Source organism: Aquarana catesbeiana, linkage group LG08 (genome assembly GCF_042186555.1).
Source record: "Aquarana catesbeiana isolate 2022-GZ linkage group LG08, ASM4218655v1, whole genome shotgun sequence".
Lineage (NCBI taxonomy): Eukaryota > Metazoa > Chordata > Amphibia > Anura > Ranidae > Aquarana > Aquarana catesbeiana.
In genome coordinates this window covers 171,837,921-171,861,276 of record NC_133331.1, presented here as the reverse complement: position 1 = coordinate 171,861,276, position 23,356 = coordinate 171,837,921, and the positions used below count along the sequence as shown (strand labels likewise).

Below are 23,356 nucleotides of genomic sequence, written 5' to 3'. Positions count from 1 at the left end.
TGTGTGTGTGTATATATATATATATATATATATATATATATATATATATATATATATATATATATATATATATATATAATATATATATATATATTACAGTATATCTCCAAGAGGAACTGGGATTTCCAACATTTATTCATTCCAACAATCGGAGGTCATAATCATTCAGCAATCTTTTTAGGCAACCAACTACACATCTACCTGTAATCCACTTTACTGAGTCTATTAAAGCATTGTCAAAGTTCTCAAGCGGGTGAGTGTGTGTCCCCAAAACATGTTGGCTGTTTATGATAGTTTTATTAACAATGAAAGTGATTTTGAACTCTTACGTCATTTGTAGTCCACCATCCAAATAATGGGCCCCTCACCAAAGATGGTCAGCTTCAGCCAAGGTGTAATGCAATGACCGCACACTGCTCACTGCCAACAAAAGCCATGCCCCCAACATGTTTTTCACACAACTGGAGCGGAATGTCTTTGGTGTGCGGCCCATTATTTGGATGCTGGATTACAGTGGAGCAAGACGCCTCCCCTTCATTGGGTGCCCCCACAGAAAGCCACTTTCCATGGGGGCACCCATGGGGGCTCGCTCACTGAGTCCATTGAAACAGACATCGGGACTCGGCCCAGCCCCCCGTGCCCGTATCACTAGATTTGATTGACAGCAGTGGGAGCCGATGGCTCCTGCTGCTATCAATCTGTCCAATGCGGAGAGAGACAGCAGCTGGAGCCTCTGGGCATGTGCCTGTCGCTGGATTGATTCAAGCTCAGGTAAGAAAAAGGGGGGGTTTGGGGGCAGCTGCAGCATAGAATTAAGGTGAAAAACCTTGAGACTTCACAATCACGATAATGATAAATCTCACAGTATGTGCTGTAGTTCAATACATGTAAATATCAATTTAACATCAGCCTACTTGTTTGCTAAACTATTGTCTGTTTTACTGTTTTTCAGGAAGTTGTGACAATAAATGAAGAGACTCTTAACACACCATGTTATTGTCAGCTGGAAAGTCAGTCCTGCCATATTTTACTTGACCAGCTGGGTACCTATGCCTTTGTCGGGGAGTCTTACTCCAGATCTGCTATAAAGCGGCTCCAGCTGGCAATATTTGCACCCATTCTTTGCACTTCGCTGGAATACAACCTCAAAGTTTACTGCTTAGAGGATACACCAGATGCATTAAAGGTAGAAGGCTAAAAATCAGTTTGGTTTTTGTTGGGCTTTTCTTTGTTCTGATTTGCTAACCATAACAACATCACAAGGCACATTTATTTGTTAAGAGCTAGGTTCAAGTATAAGTGTAGGTTCAAGTCAATAAAATTTCAACTTCATATGAATCAATAGAGAGTTTATTAGAATAACCAAATCACATTAATATTTTCAGCAAAAAAAGAAAAGGTTTTGCTCTATATTGACCCTATCTGCTTAGGCTGGCCATAGATGGTTCAAATCTTGGCCAGTTTGGCAGGAACCGTCCGAGATTCGAAGTATGTATGGGCAGGCTGAATGTACGTACCCAAGTTGATCGATCAACTTGGGTACAACCAACCTGCCAGGTTTAACATAACAATTATTGCTAGCGGCTGCTATAGCTGCTCGCAATAATCACTGTCTTCTTCCAGCCGGGGCGGCTTCCCCTGTTCCCCCGCTGTGAGAATACAATGGTTCGGCGGGAGGGATTTCCCTGTTAACACTGTTTGTGTTGATGGGGGAATCGAGCAGGAAAATTTGCTCCTTTTATATGGCCTGCCTTAGTTTCACAGCAATTTTTGGTGGGTCTAGGATCTATAGAGGAAATGTATACATTTCCCAGGTACAATTTTTGAAGGGATAGCTTATCCACAGACAAAGAAGTATCTCCCATGGAACTTTGTTGCAGCATTTAAGATTCCAGCAAATAATGTTTTTTTATATAAAAATAGAAACTGTATTTGTACAACAGTATAAAATCATCTGGTCTATACAGTCTAATTTCTAGTCTAATAGTAATATAGGGTCTCATATTTACAGCAAAATACCGTATACATAGTCTATTGATTATGTAGCCACCAAAATACTCCAATGTGTTTCGCGTAATTATAGTCTTCTTCAGGGGACAGTAAGGTGGGAGCAGTCATAAACAGACTCAATATAAAGCCAAAAAGAAGCAACCATGGCACATCATAAGGGTCCCAGTATGGAGGGGGACTCAAAGACCCACAGGGGATCAATAGTGGTCAAATGGAGGCAATCGCAGCAAGCCCCACTGTGTGTGGATATGTACATTCAATTGTGGATAGTTGTATGTAAGGGTATGCTAATTTGCAGTAAGTAAGCATGTGGGAGTAGATTGATTGGATGTTTTCTTATGTCAAAATAGCCCCAAAGGGACCTCCTGGGAGACCATCCTGTAAATGACCCTGATGTACAGTTCAAGGATAGTTAGCTGTAATGTAGCATTTCTTATTCTAAGTACTGTCTGGTAAAACTATGTTTAATTTGGGAGTATTTTCCAAATGTTTTTTTTTTAATGCTAGATGCCAGCCCTTCCCTAGTTTGTTAACTGTCGTTACCAAAAAAAAAAAAAAAGTTGAGAGAAAAATATTTAGAGGGAGCATTACATGGGATTAAATCTGAATTTTAGGCAAATTTAAAATACATAAATGAATGCAGCTCTATAATCATTAATACTGTACATCAATAAATGTATTTTTAAATTCAAGAATTGTAGTTACTCAAATTTAACCTAATATAAGCCTTTGCAGTCCCTGTACAACAGTGCAGAGAGAGTAAGAGGAAGAAGCAGTTCAAGAGCCCAATATGTTCATGTTCCGACAAAAAGCATGCTAATAGGGAGAAAAAACAGAGTGACGGAGAGATGAACTCATCACTGTGCTGCTTCTTCCTTCACTGCCCAGTCACAAATCTGGGGTGTGTTCAAGACAACCTGAGGTTACAGGAAGTAGGCTTAATGATGCTGGGGGCATCTCATATTACTAAATATTACAGCAAAAGCCGGTTGTGTTATTTTATATTTTAATGAGCTATACATTTTTATCTTGATATTTTTGGCTAGAGTTCTGTTTTAACCCAAATTTCAAACTACTTTTTAATGCAGACTTATTCTGTACAGACTAAAATTTTATAATGCTTGTTGATGATGAGCTTTACATTATCTGCAAATTACAGTATCTTGAGACGATTTTGTGGCATTTCTGGTTAATAAAGGTGTTTTTTCAGCTGTTAGTCTAAACCTGTGTAACCTGGAAATCTAGCTGTTAACTGGATAAATCAGTCTCAAAATTGGGTTTATTCTGGAACATTAATTAGCAGACCTTTCTTTAATGCAGAAGCTGAAACAGTCTTTCAGTCTTAAAAAGAGCAAGCTAATTAAGAGTAGAAAACTGTTTCCTATTTTACCGTTTTAAATATTCAAATGACTCACATTATGGCAACATATACTTGTCTAACCTTATAGCTCTCAGGTAATTAATGTACTCAGAGAGCTTCCTCAGTGTTTAAAGGGCAAAATAAAGTAATTATTTTTACTATTTCTCAGTTGTGCACGCAAGTGAGTGAATGTCTTCCTAATAACCTCATTATCTCAACAGATAATTTCAGAAAACAAACTAACTGGGATGTTACATAATAATTAGTTAAAAATCCAGGCTGTGTTTGTAGCTTCCTGTGCTTTAGATACTCTAGAACCTCTCAACAGGACAATCTCCTTCTAAGTAGTTCCAGTTAACAATATTAATAGTCCAATCCGATATAATTGTACTAAAAGTTTATCTTATGCAAACTGATATATTAACTGTCTTGGTTTGATGACTATTAAGTTCATGTTTTTTTTTTTTTGTTTTTTTATAATTATTTATTGAAGATTCAAATAGAAAACCATACACAATAAACATTAAATATCACCATAGTAAATCACACCTCTCTTAAACATGTAGCTCACAAAAACATAATTTAGTTTAGGTATCGTCATGTATCAAACATGCATATAACATACATTATTATCTACATAAAGCACAAACTTTTCTCTTTTTTTTCCTTTTCTTTTCTCCTTCCCCCTCTCCTCTCTCTCTTAAAAGAAAAAAGAAGGAGGGAAGGTACAACAAGAGGAAACCGATGCAAGGGAGGGGAGGAAAAAAAAGTTTGCTTATCACATAGGTCAACATAAACTTAACTTTAACTCAAAGTGTATCGAGCCATCTGCACAGTTGTGTTTTTTGGGGGTTTTTTTTCTCCATCCTTATGCTTGGATGGGCTCTGCTGACAGGCAGTAGAAACAACCAATTCCAAAGCTGTAAGGACAAGGGGGAAGTTTGACACTTACAATATGAAGATGGTAGTCAAGGTTTGGACCGGTTTGTTTTTTATTTTTTTTGTACAGCCACCTTTTGAGAATGTGTATTAGTTTACCAAAAATGACCTTTTAATATATTTTAGTAACCTTGAATTCTTTAGATATCTGAAAATCAAATGATGTTGATAAAAATAACTTTACATTAAGCTGTAAAACCATGTCAACAATTATGCACTGTATCAAGTTAACAAGTCATTTTCATAATGAAGACATACCCTAAATCTTGTTTGCTTTGTCTTGTATTCAGGAAGTTCTAGAACTGGAGAAGACGTTAGGAGGCTATCTCATAGAGGAACCAAAGCCACTGATGTTTAAAGACAGCTATCACAACCTGCGTCTGTCTATCCATGATATTCCTCATTCGCTGTGGAGGAGCAAATTACTCGCCAAATTTCAGGTCAGTAGGTTTAACTTGACACAAAATTCTGGTTTTAGAGGCAGTAATGTGGTGATACAGAGACCTGCTCAAGATTTGGAATCCTCTTCTCTTTAGGCAGACTTCCACTGTCAATTCCTGTCATGTTGGCTGGAGTATTAATTTATTAATCCAACTCTAGCCAAAACCTTTTAGTTAGTTTTGTGCTGAGAAGGGGAGGGTCAGAGCCTCTGCCATCCTTTTCCATATTAGGGAGGTTTCCCTTCAATTCCTGTAAGGACTGGAAGCTACAGTATAGTAAATCTCTACAACAGAGACACAAACAGAAACACATTTATAAACTGCTATTTCTAAAGAGTCTGGTTACTGCTTTTATTATTGTCTGAAAGTGTATGTGTTGTGCCTTTCAGGAGATTCCTTTTTATCACATAGCAGTCTAAAAAGCAGACTTTTTAGACTGCTATTTCTAAAAAGTCTGGTTACTGCTTTTATTATTGTCTGAAAGTATATGTGTTGTGCCTTTCAGGAGATTCCTTTTTATCACATCTGGAGTGGAAGCCAGAGGGCGCTGCATTGTACATTCACTCTGGAGCGGTACAGTCTGGCTTCAACAGAACTAACATGCAAAATCTGCGTAAGGCAGGTGGAAGGAGAAGGACAGATTTTCCAGTTGCACACAATGCTGGAAGAGGTATGGAGTTACTGTTAAGGATTGAAATGTGTTCTTTATGTTTCATTCCTTCAGATTGTCTTTCCTGCACCAAATTCTTTCTTTAATCATAAAAGTTTTCTTCTGTATTCTCCCCTCATCAGTTTGTAAACTAGTATTGAAGCATGGGCACAAATAATTGATGTATTATTTGGAACAGGGCTTTAAAGAGGAACTAAAACCTAGGAGTTGTGCCCAGAAAAAGCTGGCAGAGTGCAAAAAATTTGTCCCAAGTATTGTTTGTGGTCTCCATGCAGCTGATCTTTTCCCTGATGCTGAATTGCCATGCCCTGTTCTGTACTGTGTCTCCATGTGGTGGTGGGCATCTTGGCAGAGCTAGAGCTTTGTTTCTTCATGTCATAGCCTCTAGCAAGCAGAACAGCGAGGAGCACAATAGTGACCAAATCTCACTCCATATCTCCTGAGACTAGCAGTCAGATGCAGCAGTGCCATAGATCTCACCCTGCAGAGACACATCTATGAAGCTGTAGGGACAGATGTGCCTAGGAAGTGATATAATTCATCTGCAATTCTAAACAAAAAGATAGGATTTTGTTTGGTGCTGCTTAGACAAAAGTAATATTCCTACATGCCCCCTATAACACGAGTTCAGGTCCACTTTAAGGATTTACATGTCTGAATAACCATAATTCTTAAGGTATTTTCTCCTTGTAAAACTTCATCCATGAATGCCATGTACTTAAATGAAGGAATCACAGCCCCAGCCTGGTAACATTAATACCTCTAGTAGTCGCATTCTGATGGTCAGATGATTCTGAGAAATCTTCCTAGTCGCAACAATTTTTTTTACATTTTAGTGACATTAGCTGCTGGTCAAGTGGACCTCGTTTTTCTGAGGGCCTTGAAGAACAGCATAAAATGGTACCAATCATGCACCAACCCCTAATTGCATTTGGAAATAAGCAAACATAGATGGGTTGCTTTACCTCAGTCACAATTTAACATAAAAAGAAAACTCTCTGCAACCTGTATATATTTCCATTTGCCCAAGATCTGATGAGTGAACATCAATGTGGATTCAGAGGCATTTCAGCTCCACGGGCACATATGTGCTAGCTTGCTTTGTATACCAGGGCTTGCGTTTATTCCCAGATGGCTTTGAACTACAGAAGGGTGAGGTCTTCTCTATCTAAGAGTGGCCACAATCATATGAGGAATGCTAAATAGTTTGAAATCCCCCTTAAGCATTTAGCACACTGTCATAAATGTCATAATATTTTTGAACGACAAGTATGAAATCACGTATCAATGGCTTTTAAAGTATAACTCCATCCACTTTTCAAATTGTGAATAAAGTGAGGAACACTTAAAATGGCTGTTTTTTTTTTCTGTTTTATGGAACTCTATTAGGGAGATTTTATCTCGCATTGATATGATTCCAGTAACCAAACAGGAATGCAAAGCGCAATAAAAAATAGTTTCCACAACATGATAAAAAAATTGTTTGTGACCATTGTCACTAGGACAATAAGTGAGGGCATTATACTCCTCTGTCACATGCCAGCCCTTGCATCACTACACGCCACAGTAGCGACATGGTGGTTTGTGGGAGGAACCACAGTGGGTGGTGGGTGACCCGGAATTTCACACTTTCATAAGTGATGAATTTGAATTCAGAGGAGTCTTAAAGAGAAGTTTTCTCTAAAATAAAGCAGCAAACTGTGGCCTGAGGAGCAGAGAGTGAGCATTTAATATCACCTTTGCAGGGTCCATATTTTTAAACAAGGCCCCAAATGCTAATTTAGCGTCGGTCTCTTTTATTGATGTGCTGTAAGCCCCAACCTAATTCAAGCTTACAGCAACATGTAATAGAATGAGCAAATAAAGATGCATTCTGATTATTGGTTACAAGTTACTGTTTTTTGAAAACCTATTTTGCCTATTTTTTTTTTAATTTTAAATACACTAGTAATTTCTTTTTTCAGCCAGGGCTTAATTATATATTGCTTGCCAGTGCAAGCTCCAAAATGTTTCCTTGTGTTTTTCTCTATTGTGTGTTTTTGCTTTGTTATATTTGTATCTTGTATTATATCTCTGTACCATGTTATTTAAAGATTGTATTTCAACAACATTCATTTTGCAGTTTATTTCCAAATATATTTTTATTTAAAAAAAAAGTAGAAGTCAAAAAAGGGCATTTTAAACCTTTACTGGTGTATGTAAATCAGAGCAACTTCTTTTATCATACAATTCAATTTCTAGACATTCTGTGGTAAAGATTTGAAACAGAAATTCAGTGTTAAGCTTTTTATTATTTTACCTTTATTATATTTTGATAGAGTTTGAGTGTTGATGTTTCTTTAATGACAATTCTATCTATAGATGTTTAATGATATTTGGATAGAGTAATGAGCAGAAAATATTATTTATTCAGGATTTGCCTAGCTGTAGAAATATTTAAGTGGCTGGCCGTTCTCTAGTGTGTGAACATCAAATGCCTATTATGAAACAGTAAGCATTGCAGAAGAACAAAACATTGGCTTTTTTAAAACCAACATCTCCATAAATCAAAATCATGACGTAAAGGGTGCAACCACTCATTGTGCTATAAAACATACTCCTTCCTTAACCCCCCTGGCGGTATTCCCGAGTCTGGCTCGGGGTGGATTTTACATACCAAAAGCGGTATCCCCGAGCCAGACTCGGGCTTGCATCGCAGGATCCAGGAAGAGATTACTTACCTTGTCCCCTGGTTCCTGCGATGTCTCCCCGCTGTGATCGGCGAGCCGCTGTGTCTCGCTCGATTCACAGTGCCGAGCTCCGTTCCCTGCGAGCGTTGCGACGCACGGGGACGGAGTTCGGCGGCAAATTCAAAAGTGAAACACACAGTAAACACACAGTATAGATACAGCATACTGTAATCTTACAGATTACAGTACTGTATCAAATAACTACACATCCCCTTTGTCCCTAGTGGTCTGCCCAGTGTCCTGCATGCAGTTTTATATATATAAAACTGTTCTTTCTGCCTGGAAACTGGAGATTGTCCATAGCAACCAAAACTGTCTCTTTACATCAAAAGTGGTTTTAGACCAGCTAGAAAACAGCGATAATAAATTAGAATCACTTGCAGAATTGAGCGATAGTGATTTGTGGGGAGATCCGTCATCAAACACTAAAAGTAATAAAAGCTAAAATTCTGGAACTGAGCAAATTTCAGTGTTTTTGATTTGATTACATTATTATATAATTTTTATTATTATTATATTATTATGTGTTTTAATTATTTATAGTTAGTTATTATATTATAATTTTTTATTTCGTTTTTCAAACTTTATCATACCCGGGATGTCTACTAGACTCTTGTTTGGACAGATTTAAGTGAACTATTCCTAAGAATTACAGGCCTACAATATAAAACGCCAAATTTCTGTGCAAAATAATGGTACCGCTTTCAGCACCTAAAATCTGAAATAATCATACCGCCAGGGAGGTTAATGTAGAGATTTGTAAATGTACTATTACTGATCCTCATATTTCCCATAACAATCAACCAGTTTTAGCCAGCATAGCATGTAGGAACTGATTTCAAGAATAAGTACATTGGAAACTGTTAGCTCCTAATAGTGATTTTTATGGGGTGTTATCTGTTCTTATGAAATGAAACATAGATTTAATGGGGAAAATCAACTCAAGGTGAAATATTTATATTCCTCGCACTTCACCAAACCTTATGGTAGATCTCTACCATTGCGTGGTCTCTAATTATTAATATAGGCCACGTGTCAAACACAAGACCCCCGGGCAGAATGTGGCCCGCCAGGACATTTCATGTGGCCTTTGCAACCACTTTTGGCTCTTGCCCTCCACTCAACATTGTCATTTGTAAACAGAGAAGCCTTCTGTGTTTACAAGGACAATTATTGTCTCGGCGGTTCTCACAAATCCCTGCCTGCCCTGCACTCACAGCGAGGACAAGGGAGATTCCGTTGGGTACATAGATACCATCCAATGATCTACATGCAAGTGAGAGAGAAAGGCGAAGATGCCTACACTGTTGTGAGGTACTAGAGCCGGGCCTTAGGTAGTTTTTTTTTTGCGTAGAGGGGGGTAAGGTGAAGGCTGTGGCGGGAGATGTATGCAGAGGTGGGGAATGAGGGAGAGTGGTGCAGAGATCAAAGCCATGTGTGCATAGGGCACCCCTGAAATTGCACTCTGTAAGTAGCACTTCCAAGAAACTCCACACATGACACACTCCTGGTATTTATTGCCCCTTTAAGATCCTCCTGCTGCAATTTGGCCACACCTACCATTCAATGCAGTTCAATGCGGGGGCGTGGTTGCATTCCTGCACCTATTCTCTGAAAGAAAAAAAAACCTTGGATAACTAGACTTACTGATACAGCCGACCCTTTTAGGGTGACCATAGTGCCCATGATGAAAATAAGTTTGACACTCCTGATATAGGCCATACTAGTGCAATTGATGAAGACCTTTGTCACAAAATTTCATCCAACATTGTCATTTTTATTGTGTTTTAACAGAATGCCAAATCATTTGATCCTTTCTGTTCACATCCCGGAAGTAATGTGACAACCCAGTTAGGACCATATGCCTTTAAGATTCCCTTAACCATCCGGCAGAAAATTTGCAATAGCCTGGATGCCCCAAATACTAGAGGAAATGACTGGAGGCTTCTAGCACAAAAGCTCAGCATGGATCGGTAAGTCATTTTCCTTTTCATATTTAATTTTTTTGTCCATTATAAATGGAAATGTAATTTATATTGTAGTCTATAGACTTGACCATCAAAATACAAATGAAATACGTTTATTTTGAAAAATGTATTTATGAACTGCTTTGGATTTATAATTGTGATTTGAATGGCAGTTGTTTTACTCAAAGCGGAGTTCCACCCAAAAGTGGAATTTACACTTATATGCTTTCTCACCCACCTCCGGTGTCACATTTGGTACCTTTCGGGGGGGGAACGGAAACCCATTTTTGACAGGTCCCCTTCCCCATTTCCGGGAGATTGGCTGCGGCCCGATTTCCCAGAAGTTCAGCCTGCCACCGGGCCAATTAGAAAGCAAGCTTCGCACATACGCAGTAGGGAACCAGCATTGAAGCCGCAGGGCTTCACTGCCTGGTTCCCTTACCAGGAATGCAAGCTGGCAGCAACCGGGAGTCTATCCGAAGATTGGCTGGGGTGCCGACATCGTGGGCTCCCTGGACAGGTACGTGTTCTAATAATCAGTATTTGTAGCTGCTGACTTTTATTTTTTTTTTTCACCCAGGCTGGACCTCCTCTTTAAATGTCAATTTTACTTTCCAATTTTGATTTAGTCACAAAACCTTAGTGATTGCATTTGTAGAAAGTTGTATTCTAGAGTATTTTATTTTTAACTGCTTCAAAAACCAGCAGACCCTTGAAAGTATACTATGTCAAGGCAAAATAAGAAAAATAATATTCACCATGCCGAAACTATACAGACTCTCTCACTTTCCCATCTCCTCAACATAAAGTCTAATTGTTCTATGATCCAAGATAAGAATTAGGAGGACTAAATTGACTCTGACATAACACAGGCAAAGAACACAAGACACAGCCCAGCTCTAAAGAAAAGTCAAACCAGGGCCAATCAAAACTCTGCACAGGGAGAAATAGGCTACGTCACAAATTACATTTTATTTTTATTTACTAATAATGAATCCCTTTATTTTTAATAATCTCCTCACAGGTGAAATACATACAGTATATGTTTACAGTTTTGCCTTCCAAAGAATCTGAACAAGATGAATTGCTCAATCAGAAACAATGTAGATCACCTATCTGGTTGTGCAGTGTAAAAAGTTTAAATCACAATATTTGCTGTTAGAATTACATATACTTTAGCAGTTTATACAGTGCCTTGAAAAAGTATTCATACCCCTTGAAATTTTCTACATTTTGTCATGTTACAACCAAAAACGTAAATGTATTTTTGGGGATTTTATGTGATAGACCAACACAAAGTGGCACATAATTGTGAAGTGGAAGGAAAATGATAAATGGTTTTCAACATTTTTTACAAATAAATATGTGAAAAATGTGGCGTGCATTTGTATTAAGCCTCCCTGAGATAATACTTTGTAGAACCACCTTTGGCTGCAATTACAGCTGCAAGTCTTTTTGGGGATGTCTCTACCAGCTTTGCACATCTAGAGAGTGAAATTGTTGCCCATTTTTCTGGGCAAAATAGCTCAAGCTCTGTCAGATTGGATGGAGAGGGTCTATGAACAGCAATTTTCAAGTCTTGCCACAGATTCTCAATTGGAGTCTGAACTTTGACTGGGCCATTCTAACACATGAATATTCTTTGATCTAAACCATTTCATTGAAGCTCTGGCTGTATGTTTAGGATTGTTGTCCTGCTGGAAGGTGAACCTCTGCCCCAGTCTCAAGTTTTTTGCAGACTTTAACAGGTTTATTTCTAAGATTGCTCTGTATTTGGCTCCATCCATCTTCCCATCAACTCTGACCAGCTTCCCTGTCCCTGCAGAAGAAAAGCATCCGCACAACATGATGCCACCACCATGTTTCACGATGGGGATGGTGTGTTCAGGGTGATGTGCAGTGTTAGTTTTTCACCACACATAGCGTTTTGCTTTTAGGCCAAAAAGTTTAATGTTAACCATTAAAATTCAAGCACCTTCTTCCACTCGTTTGCTGTGTCCCTCACATTGCTTCTCGCAAACTGCAAACGGGACTTCTTATGGCTTTCTTTTGACGATGGCTTTCTTCTTGCTACTCTTCCATAGGGCCAGATTTGTGACATGCACGACTAACAGTTGTCCTGTGGACAGATTCTCCCACCTGAGCTGTGGATCTCTTCATTTCCTCCAGAGTTACCATGGGCCTCTTGGCTGCTTCTCTAAATAATGCTCTCCTTGCTTGGCCTGTCAGTTTAGGGGGATGGCCATGCCTTTGAAGGTTTGCAGTTGTGCCATACTCTTTTTCCATTTTCAGATGGATTGAACAGCGTTCAATGAAATGTTCAAAGCTTGGGATATTTTTTTATAACCTACCCCGCTTTAAACTTCTCCACAACTTTATTCCTGACCTGTCTGGTGTGTTCCTTGGACAGCTGAGATTAAATTACACACAGATGGACTCTATTTACTAATTAGGTGATTTCTGAAGGCAATTGGTTTCACTAGATTTTAGTTAGGGGTATCAGAGTAAAGGGGGCTGAATACAAATGCACGCCATACACTTCAGATATTTATTTGTAAAAAAAAATTAAAACCATTTATCATTTTCCTTCCACCTCACAATTAAGTACCACTGTATGCTGGTCTAAAATCCCAATAAAAATACATTTACGTTTTTGGTTGTAACATGACAAAATGTGGAAAATTTCAAGGGGAATGAATACTTTTCATACTCAAATCACTGTATTTCCTGTAATAGTGCTTCTAATACATTTTATGTTCTATTAAGAAACCCCAGCACTAGCTCTGCTCTTGTTGACTATTGGAAATGTATGCCCCTAGACCATGTCTACAAGTGTGTCTCTTAAGCCTAGTACATGCTAACTGTTTTTTTTTGTTTTGTTCAAACCAGCAGGGCTGAATGAAAAAAAAAAACCTGACAGTTCAGGGGGAGCTGCTGTACTAACCATGCAATGTTAGTCCCCTACTGTGCTATTGTGTTCTGACAGGGGGACGCCCCCCCACCAGAACAATCCGGTCAGTGCTCACAGCCATTTAGAGCGCTTATCAGGAGCCGATCGGCAAAATTTATTGGGCCATGCCCCGCCTGGCTTCTGTCCAACCAGCTGCACTACGCATGTGTGTACTAGGCTTTAAGGCAGGGGTAGGTAACCTCAGTACTCCAGCTGTGGTGAAACTACAAATCCCATCATACCTCTGCCTCTAGGAGTCATGCCTGTGATTGTCAGGGTCTTGCAATGTCTCATGGGACTTGAAGTTTCACCGTAGCTGGAGGGTCGAGGTTGCCTACCCCTGCTTTAAGGGGTCCATTGGACAATGTCTGTATAATCTGATACCTTACTGTATGGGTCTATTTACAACTCATGCTATTTACAACATAGTAGCAAGTCAGCTGGGTGATTAGGGAGTCTGTTTCCTTACTCACCACCTTCTGACTGCAAGTGGTGAATATAAAATATTCATATGAATTATTTCATAAATACCTGGTTAAAAAGAGATAAAATAATACTTAAACATCTTTTTCTTCATTCCTTAATGTTATAAATCAATAATAAAAAATATGCACAAATTATGTAAATGGCCTTAAAAAAAAGTTATATTTTTTTGTATTTTTTTCATTCCTAGATATCTAAACTATTTTGCCACCAAAGCCAGTCCAACAGGGGTTATCTTGAACTTATGGGAAGCCTTACACCAAGATGACGGTGATCTCAACACTCTTGCCAGTGCCTTGGAAGAGATGGGCAAGAGCGAGATGATGCTAGTCATGGCAACAGATGGAGATTGTTGATGACCTAATCTCAGTTGACTTGAGTTGGTGAATTTGTGGAAAGTGGAATAACGTTTGAGGGAAGAAAGGACTTTGGTCCCTAAAACAAGAGACATTTTTGGTCCTTGTTTGTGCTGGATGACTCACAAAGCTGCAGCTTATTGGGGAGACGAGTACTCCTTACAGTCTAAACACAACCAGCCTTAGAATTCCTTACATACTCTGTTTACAAGCCATTCAAGTGTCTAATGGAATACCCTTACACTCCACTCCACATAATGCCAGGCGCACAAAGAGAAGCATCATCGGTACCATGACAGCTGCTGATAGACATCACATCGCCATTCTAAAAGAAAAAAAAAAAATAACAACTTTGTAGTTTTATGCTCTTTCATTTCCTCCATCTTTAGAAATGATATCTATTCTTTGAACAGTCTGATCAAACTGCTTTTATCCTGTCCAAGCTTGGAACAGCCTATCTAATAAGGCAAGAGGTTTCTTAGGAAACGCAAGTTTATTTATTATCCAGATCTTTGGATGAGTCTTTGTTTTATATGTTAATGATTGAGATTTCTGAGTGTATGCACCCATGTGTATGTTTGAGGTCGGCTTGCCATCTTCTTCCCCTCCCATCTTGCTCCAGTAGAAGTTTCTTAATGCAGACAAATTATTTCAATGGCTCACTTACACTTGTTGAGCCTGCTGTCAGTATAATAATGTTCAGTTTGTGACTGTACACAGATTGCATTGGGGTGTATTTATTGTCAGTTTCCTTGTTCTTTGATTTTCTGTAACAGATTCTTCATATTACACTCACATGAATGGAAACCCTACACAAGCTCAGGGAAAATATTGTTCAATAATCCTGCCACTGGAACGTGGAAAATAAGTGGCCAGTTAGAGAACCATGAATCAAGTCAAATCAGTTGACCTACAGGGCCACATGTAGGAATACTAGTACATTTGTAACACAAATACTATAACATGCAGCTGCAGTCAATACAGAATACAATCTAGTTGGCAGTTTTTTGCCAATTTTATTTATTTTTTTAATACAAATGTCCATCGACATGTTTTCAAAGAGCCCTCGTTGGAATTCATGTATAGTGGAATGATTATAGTTCCTTTACAGTAACAACCAGTAAACATCCAATTAATATTACTATCCATGCTTTCATAAGAATCTAGCTTCACTAGCTAAGTAGAATTTCTAGATCTGTAAGAGTGTTCCTTGGCATACATGGATCCATGACATGGGATAAAATTGCCTTGCCGTGTCTGCTTTTATATATGCGTATGAAGAGCTGCCTTTTTGTAAACAAGATCATATAAATATGGTCAGCTGTATTGTGCAGCAAGGCTAAAGAAGTAATAAGCTGGTTTGTGTAGTAGAAAAAAGTCAATGACATGCAGTAGTCTATAGCAAGCAGCCAGTATAATTTTGTTTTTGATCCCATTAATGCAGCCAGTAATGAAAGATACTGATTGGTTGCTGTGGGTTACTGCACTGTGAGAACATTTTTTATTGCCTTATTAAATAAGGACTTTAGAGTCCTTTTCTACTTTACTGCATATGTAATTGCAAACATATTAGCATAATATGAAAACATTAATAATGCATTTGTGTTTTATTGTGTTCTGACCTAAGGAAATCAAACACTCCGACCATGACTCCTTAGAAAAACTGTCCCAAGAACTTTTTTTTTCACAAAATTGAACAGTGTCTTCACAGATTCACACAGATTTTTATTTTATCACGAGTGAATCCTCCCATGCCATTGTAGAAATTAAAATTTATTTTTCAGTAACACGCTCATTTATGTATCACTGCAAATGTGTAAAGAAAACTGGATTAAAAGTGTTATTTTTCTATTTCAAGTTTGATTGAATATATAGCACTTTGTACTAATCTTTCCATACTGCTCTGCTTGAAGGTGTGTAAATAACTAGGAATGTGGTGTTAAATTATGACACCACATAGCGTGATGTACATCTATTTCAATCAATCTTTATTACTGTCTGCTGGACTCCAAAGAAAGAACCGCCAGGATTTGTATTGTTGGCAGCCGAATCATAGTCTACTTTTGTGTCTCCTTACATGATTTTCTATATGTTTATGGTGCCCATTTAAAGGAAAATCAAAGCCCTAGTAATGAATAAATACTTAATTTACTTAAGAACTCTACCCCTAACTGTTTAGCTTTATGGTGAATCATTTTTGACACCTTTAAGACTTGTGGTGGGCTTTGACTGGTGGACTTGACTGGTGGGGGGCTTTTGCTTGTGTCAGATTTGCTTCTCTGCCCGTACAAGTAATTGCAAATGCAAAAACAGCATGAAACAGGTTGGTACAGCTTAAGAGGTCAAATGCAAAGGAGGTAAACAATGGGTCAAAATGCACCCCCCAATGAAAGATCTTAGAAGCATCTCAAACTGATCAGCAAACTCAGCACATTTAATCCAAACACTAAATAGCCAAATTACTTCTCTGTCGTCACTAAATAAGTAGTGTTTGGTTCAGTTCTTTATTGTACACAGTTGTCACAATGTGCCAAAGATAAAGATACAAATTACTACTACTTGCCTCCATTCATCTCTTTCCCTCCTAATTCCTGGCTAGTCATTATACTTGAAGGTACAGCTTATCTTTTTTTGGCATTTTCCACATTTTTGGTCTTGGTACTGTAATAAATGGAGTTGAATCAACGAGTATCATATATCAGCTATTTGAACCAGTCATTAAGAACAGAGCAGCCAATACAAAAGAAATCGTAAAAATTATTTTGGATATAGTGTCCCCTCCTTAAAGCATAGTATTGGTAGTAATCTGCCTGCTGGATGGAAGCAATACAACCTTCTGGTGCCACCTTGGTTTTTAAAGGAATCTACACCAGCCTCCTAAATGCTCATATTTAGATGCCACAGCATATGTGTTATGGCTTTTACTTATTATTAAGGCTGCTTTCACACTGCGCTGCTTTTTGTCCGCTAGCGGGGCGCTTTTTTCCCAAAAAAGGTTAAAAAGTCCAGTTTTGTGGCACTTTCAAAGCACTTTTCAGGTGCTGCCTATTCATTCCAATGGACAGGGTGATTTGGGAATGCTAAATAAAGTGCTCCCAACCCACCCCAAAGATGCTGCTTGCAGGACTTTTCTGAACGTCCCACAAGGGCACCGCCCCAGTGTGAAAAGACACATTGGAATAAATGGGAGGCGGTTTTCAGGCGCTTAGCAGAGGCTCTTTCTAGTGCTAAAGCACCTGAAAACCACCCAGTGTGAAGCTGGTCTTATACAAGCCACTCTAACAAACCTGCCCAAGGAATGTTACTATTTAAAGTTTAGGTAGGTGCTGTATTTCAAACAGCTATGACCATGATGTAACATATGCATTCTGTTCCTTATATAAGTTATTCTTTGAATGCAAAGGAGGCTGTAAAGCAAAATCATAGTGCAAAATAAAGAACAATTTTTTTTTTTTTTTTTTTTTTTTTTTATTTAAAACTTGGGGTCCAATTTTTTAAACAAATCCCCTGTTGTGGACAAGATATGGTACTTTGAACAAAGCTTTGAAATGTACATTGCTTAATTTTCTATACTTCCTTGAAATGCAGCCTCTGGAAATGACTTTATCATGGAATAATAACTCTTAGGCTTTGTTCACAACTTTGCATTATAGGGACTCGAAGTTAGCACAACACACAAAAAAGGCATGCTGCACATTGTGGTGCTGCAGTGGCATTCCAACACATTTTGTCAAGGCGTGTGCGTTTTTAGCACACCTTAACACGTAGTAACACACTACCATGTGTTGTGAGGCACTGCCTTTTTAAAAAAAAAGTACACTCAAATTTCACACTTGTGCATTTTAGTGTGATAGGGAGTCCATTCAAATTAATAGGCTACCCTACCACAACACACGTTAACGTGACGTAACATACTTTAATGTGTTTTGTGTTGACTCCACACCCTGCAGCAGGATAGTGTGACGGTAGTATATCGCTACAAATGTTAGCAGCCTATTATAAAGGACTATATTTGTGATAAAGAAAAACAAATATCCTGCTAGATATGGAAGGGGAAGTACGTGGTAACTATTTTTACCCTAAACTGACAACACATTGCTGCATCAAAAACTTAACTGCATTCTAGAAATTCTATAAAAGAATTGAAGTTATGCACACACTCCTTTGTAACTGAAGCCAAAATAAAATTTTTGTCATTATTGCGTTTTCATCCTTCACAATGGTTGAAAGTGCTAGGTACATCGAGTCGACTAATGCTGTATTCACATGATAGCGCAAAACCTGGGAAGAAGGATAAAGCTTTGTGATGAGACATCAAATTCATAGTTATTTTCTGTACACATATCAAGGGCCTTTATGGGAAACATGAAAACCGTTTGTGAGTACTTTTTGTAATGGATACAAATGATTCAACATTATAAACTGGCAAGGTATGGGCAGTATTGTGAGATTTAACTTTGTACTTTTATATTTAACTTGCCTCCAGTTTCATCTAGTTAAAGAGAATACTGTAGATGGCTTTATATATGGTACATGTGTATATGACTAGTAACAATGGTGTTAAACAAGTGTAATTTCCCAAAAATGTCCCAAGGGTTTTTTTGGCTATAACAAAAATAGTTTGATTCTGTTGTGTTGTGTACAAAAAGGAAATACAAAGCTCTGTATCAGTTAGATTCATCTTTTCTCAGGGTGTACTCTTCTGCTGGAGGAAATTGGAGTAAATTATTTCAGGTTTTATTTCTCTCAGGGGTATGTGCATTTTTGTTTTACCCCAGACTTGATTTAAGTAATCAGACCACTGAAAGATAGTTTGTCACTGGTTACTATGAGGTAATGCATGTCATATGTGCACCATACTACATGTGCAAGTTTTTTAGCTAAAGAGCAAACTAAAGGATGTTGATTTGGTTTTTAGTCAGCTGTTACATTTTTGGTCATGCTTTGTGTATGTAGATAACATGTTTAAAAGGTTTAAACTGCCCAAAAATTATACTTCTTACGATGTGTTCATTTTGAACCTACCCTGTAGATGGTCATCAGCTAAAGTTGCGCATTTTACTGTGCTGACCAGGACCAGGAGTTTAATAAAGTAGCTAAATCAATGAGGTTGACTTAATAAAGGTAAATAGGCTGTTCACTTTGCAAGTGAATTTTCCCTAGGGCTTAAAGAATCAAGTGGAGCTTCATCATCCAATCCTGTGCAAGCACAACTGCTATTTTTTACTTTTCCCTGTAGGTTATTGGGTATTCTTCACAAACTGCAATTTCCTCAATTCACTAAGTTCTAGTGAAAATCCCATTGCAAAGTGAACAGTCCATTTGCCTTTAACAAATCAACCTCAGTCTATTGAATAAGAGATTTGTCCCTAGGTAGCAGAATAAACTTTAACAATCTCAGACCATCTTAACCATCTCGGATAACCACCAACCCTAAGTTCATTATATTTTTTAAGAAAACTAGCACGTCCCTAGTGTGCCATGCATTATCCACTTAGTACCCTAACAGTGCCCAGGTAAGAATTGATCAGCAGTTTGTCAACAATCTACGACCTTTAAAAATGGATACTAAACATGAATGTCTTTCCTTTAAAAATAAACTAGGTAATGACTGCAACACAATTGAGAGGGGGTAGTTTTCTCTTATTTGTTTCAAGGCAATATATACACCATAGTATTTGGAGCAGAGTATAAACAACATTGTGCTGAGATCTATTAAATGGTCAGTCCAAAAAATAATTGATTATAAAAAAAATGATTTTCTTGCTTTTACTTTTTCCTTTATTAATGTTTTACAGCCAAGACCCAGATCTGAAGTAGTCTGAGGAGGTTATAATTAGTGTAAGAGGCCTTAACACCAATGTGCCTTCACAATGGCCCCTGAAAACATACAGTCATTTCAGTCTATTTAGAATGCAGCTAATTTATGCATGTTCCTTCCTCAAATTAAGCCCAGTCCATGCTTTGGAAGTGACATTATTAGATCACTGGGACATTCAACCAATTTTTAAATTCATGGTCACAGAATACAAATAGGAAATACATTTTGGTCATATTTATTGTGATGAAAGGGTATTGCCTCGCTCGCTTATAGATTTCAAACACAACGCAACTGGTATTAACCTTAGATTTTGTGGAAAATGTTCTGATCCTTAAAATGAATTAATATGTGCCTTTATGACTGAATGCAAGTTTTTTAGGCCGTATATACTTTTATTTTCAGTTATGCGGTTCGTCATTCTTCCTATTTCTGTTACTTTTGCTAGTTTTTACTTTGAATTTAGATACTTAAACTTTGTTAATACATTTAAAACAATCTTTATTTGTTTGGAAAGTTCTTATGGAGTAGAACTGAAATGTATAAAAAGGCAGATGTTATATTTTTATTTTGATCATTTGCAACCTTTATTTTCTCTGACAGCTCATTTACCAAAATATTTTATTGTATTTGGCTAGTATAAATTGTATGTCTACCACTGAATTTAAGCTTTTTATTTATGGAGTAGGCGTTTACGTGCAGATTTGCTGTTAGACTTTCATATAGTTTTATTGATCAACATATGGAGAACATGATTCAAACTTCATGGTAAAATTCTAAACCATGTCTTTTTATTATTTCAAAAATTATGTAGAAAATAAATCTTTGCATTTTGTGGTTAGTTAAGTATTACAGAATAACTTCCTTTTGGCTTTAACTATTGGACTGAAACTATTTATTAATATCTTTTTGAATAAAACCACCTTAATATAATTAACACATAGACAAAGCTACACTTTTTTCTTTCTTTTTTCTTTGTTTTTATGGGTTGGCATACCTAAATTTCACGTGCAGTCAAACCATTTCTTAAATAGAATTTAAACTTAAATGAAATTGCACATTTGCAGTGCAAATTGACACTTTAAACATCATATCGCCCTGGAGAATGTACTAGCCTGAACTGAAATTGGTAAAGAAAACATGTGCAGAGTGGTGCATGTAGGCTGCCATTGCACAACAGTCTTGAAATTTGTTGACTGTATGGCAATTTAAAAAAAAATGGTATGCAAGCTAGCAGACTGGCTTACTATTGATCTAGTGACTTTAATACTCTACACCAGTTGTCTCCAAACTGTGGCCTGGGGTCAGATGTGGCTCTTTGCTTGCTTTTATCTGGCTCCTTGGGCACTATTTCTCCCACTGACACAAAGCACTATTCCTCCCACTGACCGCAACAATGGGGAACTAATTCTCCCATTGACACCAATGATGGGGGATTATTCCTTGTAGTAACCCCAATGATGGGGGATTATTCCTTCTATTGACACAAATGATGGAGCATTATTCCTCCCTTTGACACCAATGATGGGGCACTATTCCTTTCAATGACACCAATGATGGGGCAGTATTCTTTCCCATGGGGTATTATTCATCTCACTAATGCCAATGACAGGGCATTAACACCACTGCATTTTTACAGTCACACTTGCCACAGTCCAGTCCTCTCAAAGTCTGAAGGACAGTAAACTGGCCCTTTTGTTTAGAGAGTTTTGAGACCCCTGCTCTACGCTATTGACTTGGAACAGGAATGCAGGTCAGGATTTCTGACTTTTGTTGCATGCTTTTCCTAGGTCATTGATTTAGGGAAGTTTGAAACCAGACACATCCAGACAACAGAACTGTAGGCCAGCAATGGCAGCTACAATATTTCACTCAGCACAGGTTTCCTTTACTAATCCATTTTTACAAACTAAAACTCAATATCTGTGTAGAAGTTTCGGAAGCTGTGACTTTACAGTTGATAATATAATCACATTTAAAAAAAAAAAAATCAATATAAACTTAAAAAAATGAAGTACATTGTCAACTTGTTTGACAGTTATTATTCTGTGATAAAAAGTGTCTTAATTTTGGCTTAAATATTTGATACTTTTTATTTAGCCTAGTCTTGCAAAATATATTCAATTTTGAAGTCAGTATTAAATCCATTCTTGGAGTTGTGTTCAATGTGTAGAAAATGAATGACTAAATTCAATTTGATTTAATTTGAATCAAACAATTGAATGGAAATTCTTTTTTATTATTCATAAATAGTATTACTGAATAAAGAGAATAGTTGATTATGAAACACTAAAATAGTATGATTCATTTATGAATGTTATATAATTTGACCTTGAACAAAAATTTGAAATAAAACAATGGTGTTCAAAAATCTTATTTTGCTAAAAGTATATTGATTCCCATCTAACACACATACATAATAACTGTTAGTATTTCTTGATACAACACACCATCAATTAAAAAATTATTGGCTATTATATCTGTTTTTGATCAGTCTGCATTTTCTGCACTCATGTCTATTTTTAAGTGATAAATTACATTAGATAATACCTGAAAAATATCAGGGCTCTAAGATGTGATCTCTAGTTGTCATGTATTGGGAAAAGGATTAAATATGCATTTGACTATTTTTATTGAGAACATTTTTTATAAGCCACAAGGATAAAGCTGAATAATGATTCTATGGCTGTACATGTCGAAAGCAAATAGTGAATTTTAAAAAATGTAACTGCATTTTACAGGGAGGATCCGAAACCTAATATCCTATATATTGAATTTGTTTATTTTTATGTAGTTGCTTGACTTCTTAATATATTTTATTTCAATGTAGCAGTGGTAGGAATCAGTCTTGTACTATGCAAGAGGGAAGACATACAGTAATTGTTATAGCAAATTACCTGTCCTCAATTTTTTTATTTTACATTTTTGAATAAACTTTTTTAAATTATTTGCTGACAAATGGTCTATATGTTCACCAAAATCAGTATGTTTTTTTATATATTTTGGTAATAGCATGGCAAATTTCTAAAATGTACAGTAAGAATGAAAGAATTTGGTTAGAACGCTATGATATGAATACCACAGTGTGCTCATATAAATCCTAGTAGGCATGTCATCTTTACGAGTTCGGCTAACTTGTAGGATTACTTTAGATTTTAAACATCCATGACATGAGTAGACACTAATGCAGCAGTAAGGTAACCGTGGTGGTATGTCCTCCAGGTGATGATTGCACTTTGAACTGCAATTTAGTTTATTTGGTGATTGCATGTTTTGCGTACCTTCTTTCAGATTTAGGAGTAATTCTTGATTGCCCTTTGTAAAGTGTATCAGCCCATTCATCATCGTCTCTATGCATCCTTTGCGGTGAATGTGGGCTGAAATATACACCCAACACAGGTCGGCAATACAGCACTTCTCAGAAGGCATATAATGGTGCATCTCTGCTAATAAACAGAACTGACCCATACTTTACATACATATAGTCTGCATTCGGCACTGATTGCATGTGCCAAAACATCCTGCCACCCAACATCAAAATTGGCTGTAAAGGCAAACGTATTTTACCATGGGCATGAGATTTTATGGATTTGAAAACTTATAAAAAAACAAAAATAGACAATGATGTCTATGT

At 37.3% G+C, this 23,356-nt stretch overlaps 1 protein-coding gene across 2 annotated transcripts in view; it reads left to right on the top strand.

The window, feature by feature from the left end:
* Positions 1–22,669, top strand: part of UNC5B (unc-5 netrin receptor B) — a 291,480-nt gene extending 268,811 nt beyond the window's left edge. For both annotated transcript variants that reach the window (XM_073596705.1, XM_073596706.1), the window contains 5 exons: positions 953–1,186; positions 4,600–4,749; positions 5,255–5,419; positions 9,943–10,121; positions 13,739–22,669. In XM_073596705.1, the coding sequence (XP_073452806.1) occupies positions 953–1,186; positions 4,600–4,749; positions 5,255–5,419; positions 9,943–10,121; positions 13,739–13,904 (894 nt within the window). In that variant the 3' untranslated portion in view covers positions 13,905–22,669. The remainder of the gene's footprint in view (positions 1–952; positions 1,187–4,599; positions 4,750–5,254; positions 5,420–9,942; positions 10,122–13,738) is intronic.
* The last annotated feature ends 687 nt before the right edge of the window (positions 22,670–23,356 follow it).